The sequence below is a fragment of the Branchiostoma floridae genome, chromosome 4, assembly GCF_000003815.2.
Source record: "Branchiostoma floridae strain S238N-H82 chromosome 4, Bfl_VNyyK, whole genome shotgun sequence".
In the NCBI taxonomy this organism is placed as follows: Eukaryota; Metazoa; Chordata; class Leptocardii; order Amphioxiformes; family Branchiostomatidae; genus Branchiostoma; species Branchiostoma floridae.
Window position 1 is genome coordinate 20,986,047 of NC_049982.1, and position 2,690 is coordinate 20,988,736.

A 2,690-nucleotide genomic window follows, 5' to 3' on the forward strand; every position below is an offset into this window, starting at 1 on the left:
TTCGTGTTGGTCAGCACGAGCTAGTCTTCCTGGAGGGTAACCATGACAACAGTATGAATGACAGCAGTGATGATGTCCCAGATGATGTCATTGAGGATGTGTCGTGCAAGTCCTCCAACATGTACAGCTGGGATTACTACGAGGAGGACAGCCTGACCAGCATCAAAGTGTCTGTACCTGACGGGGTGGTGTCTGCTGTCAGACATGACAGACCAGACAAGGTCATCTGGAAATACAAGGTCAGGGCTAGGCATATGAAGAGTAATCGTCTTGCTAAGTGTGGTGGAAATGCTTATTTACTAGTTGTACAAGGTTGTTTAGGTCATGCTTGAAAAAGGTTAGGGGTCAGGCTGACAGAATGTTTTGAGTCAGTTGAGGAATGGTCTAGCTCAAGCTGATGGAAAGTAAGGTTACAGGAGTTGACCTTGTGGCAGGAGGAAGGCAGGATATTTATATGTCTGTTTCACCACCCCTCTACAGTTTGCCAGCCCTGTGGCAGCAGCATGGACCCTGGAGGATGGTGAGCTGCTGTCTGTCAGTCTGTTTGACCACACCCATGTTCCTGCCCTAACCTCTGAGGATCAGACCCTCCCTCCTTGAGATGTCACACAGCCTGCTATGTACCTGGGTAGGTCAAGTTAGCTTGTACATGGTGGCTCAGCAACTGGTAATGTTTTACATTGTATTCAAGGATTAGAGAATATGTCATACTCAATGAGGGTTTCATGAGTGAGTTAGTAAGTGGGCGGTGACATGTCAGGGCTCGAGATATCACATGCACATGCAAGTTTGTGCATGTCGAATTGGTGTGGTGCAAATTGAATTTCGGTCCCTGCATGTCCATCAAAATCCTGACATTGAGTATTGTGTAGAGTAGAAAACTATAAACTAACATTACCCTCCTCTCACCAGGTGTGCACAATGGCCAAATGTATGTCCAGCTGTCATCCAAGATGGCTGCTGAGGTAGACATGGTGGCTAAAGCTAAACTCCTCATGGACAAGAAACTGCCCATGGCCATTCCTAGGTAGGTGCTTTTAATTTGTGTACATTGGTACTGTACATAAAGTATAATCAATGAAAAAGGGATCTGAAGACTAGTCGGAAATACTGTCAAAACTGTGCAAAAAGACAACTCATGGGACTGATAGAAATTGGTCAATGTAGACAGATGGTCACTTCAGACAGGATACAGGATTTGTTATGATTGTGTCTATGGGAAAATTATAGAAGGAACCATCAAAAAGTTGTCACATTAGCCAGATGATCTTTATGTAGAGGTGACTTGTACAGGTTTCAGTGTATCTTACTTTGCTTCTAGGGTGTCATGGAGACCATACCTGGCAACCTCTGACACCAGGACACCCATCCTGCTGACCGGTGGACAGTCCCCCCCTCTCCTGACCTATGAACCCGACTTGGACAGGCCACCCATTGACCATCCCACAGGCAACGTGGACTATCCCTATGGTTAGTAATTTTGTGTCGTTGCTATTTTCACTGTACGTAAAGGCGGAATTTTGGTGAGCTCTTTGACAATATTGCTGTAACTTGCCATATTAGATATATATGCAACAGATCAAAGTATAATTACAATGTCTGTGTATGTCTGCCTGTACAGACAATGGGTATTACCTGTTTTCGGATGACCCAAACTGCTGTCCACTAGAGGAGGCAAAGGAAAGACATAGGAGGAGCGTGGAGCAGAACTCTTCATCTAACAAAAAACTTGTGGTGGAGGATGACATTGTTGTACAGGTGCTCAGCTGGTGGTAAGAGCAGTCCAGTTTTTAAAGTTCACAGGGATCTAGTTTTTCAGAAGAATGGAAATGGTGTGGGGTAGGTGGGCAGAAAAGACAGAATAATCATTTTTGCGGTGGTTTGAACATTGTGGTACAGAGTGGTCACATAAAAAGTGCAAACACGAAACCTCTGCAAATAATTGAAGTGACAGGTTAGGTGGGTCTCCCTATTGGAATGTCACAGAAAATTCGTTCCCTTATCTCCCTTTACCTTCCATTATATAGTCATAATGAATATGTTGGACATGCATGTACCTGGTATGTGATCCGGCTACTTTACTAGTGCACTATATAGATTAGATTCCATGGATTGTAAGGGGGTTTAAAGCCCAGGGTCAGCAACAGCTTGGACATGTTGTAAGGAATTGTATTCATCATTTCAGATAGTGACGTAAAGTTGGTGGCCTGTGGCTTTGGAGCATAACTTAGCCAATTGAAACCTTCAGGTGGTAATGAAACTTTTGCCTGGGTACCATCCTTTTTCTACCGGGCTTGTAGCAAGTGCAAGGAGCCTGAGTAGAAATAGGGTGGAATCCCAGGCTAACCAAACCTCTGTACATAAAATGAAGAGCACACTTATTGCAAAGATTAGGGTGTGCCTGACTGAAAACATGAGCTGTAGGAAGACCTCATTGCACTACTAGCTATTTAAAAAAGCATCACATTTCACCTCAATTGAGGGTGACAAAAGAAGAAGGGCTGAGTTGAAATGTAGATGATGTTTGTCTGTTGTCCTCCAGGCAGGAGATAGTGGCCATCAGCGTCGTCACATCTGGCATCATACTGCTCTTCCAGAACTTCAGGAAAAAAGACATGAAGGTGAGGGAGGCTGATAATGCATGCAAAGCGACTTTAATGTCATGGACTTGTAGGTATGAAGCTTTTCAT

General features: G+C 44.2%; 2 protein-coding genes across 2 annotated transcripts in view; both read left to right on the plus strand.

Moving 5' to 3' along the window:
- LOC118413624 (eukaryotic translation initiation factor 2-alpha kinase 3-like) overlaps window positions 1–600 on the plus strand; it is a 7,118-nt gene extending 6,518 nt beyond the window's left edge. The window contains exons 5-6 of the mRNA XM_035817150.1: window positions 15–239; window positions 481–600. Of these exons, the coding sequence (XP_035673043.1) occupies window positions 15–239; window positions 481–600 (345 nt within the window). The remainder of the gene's footprint in view (window positions 1–14; window positions 240–480) is intronic.
- The window catches only part of LOC118413625 (tripartite motif-containing protein 3-like), a 25,461-nt gene continuing 23,258 nt past the window's right edge, over window positions 488–2,690 (plus strand). Inside the window, exons 1-5 of the mRNA XM_035817151.1 lie at window positions 488–628; window positions 913–1,027; window positions 1,322–1,470; window positions 1,622–1,772; window positions 2,543–2,670. Coding sequence (XP_035673044.1) covers window positions 619–628; window positions 913–1,027; window positions 1,322–1,470; window positions 1,622–1,772; window positions 2,543–2,670 — 553 coding nt within the window. The 5' untranslated portion in view covers window positions 488–618. The remainder of the gene's footprint in view (window positions 629–912; window positions 1,028–1,321; window positions 1,471–1,621; window positions 1,773–2,542; window positions 2,671–2,690) is intronic.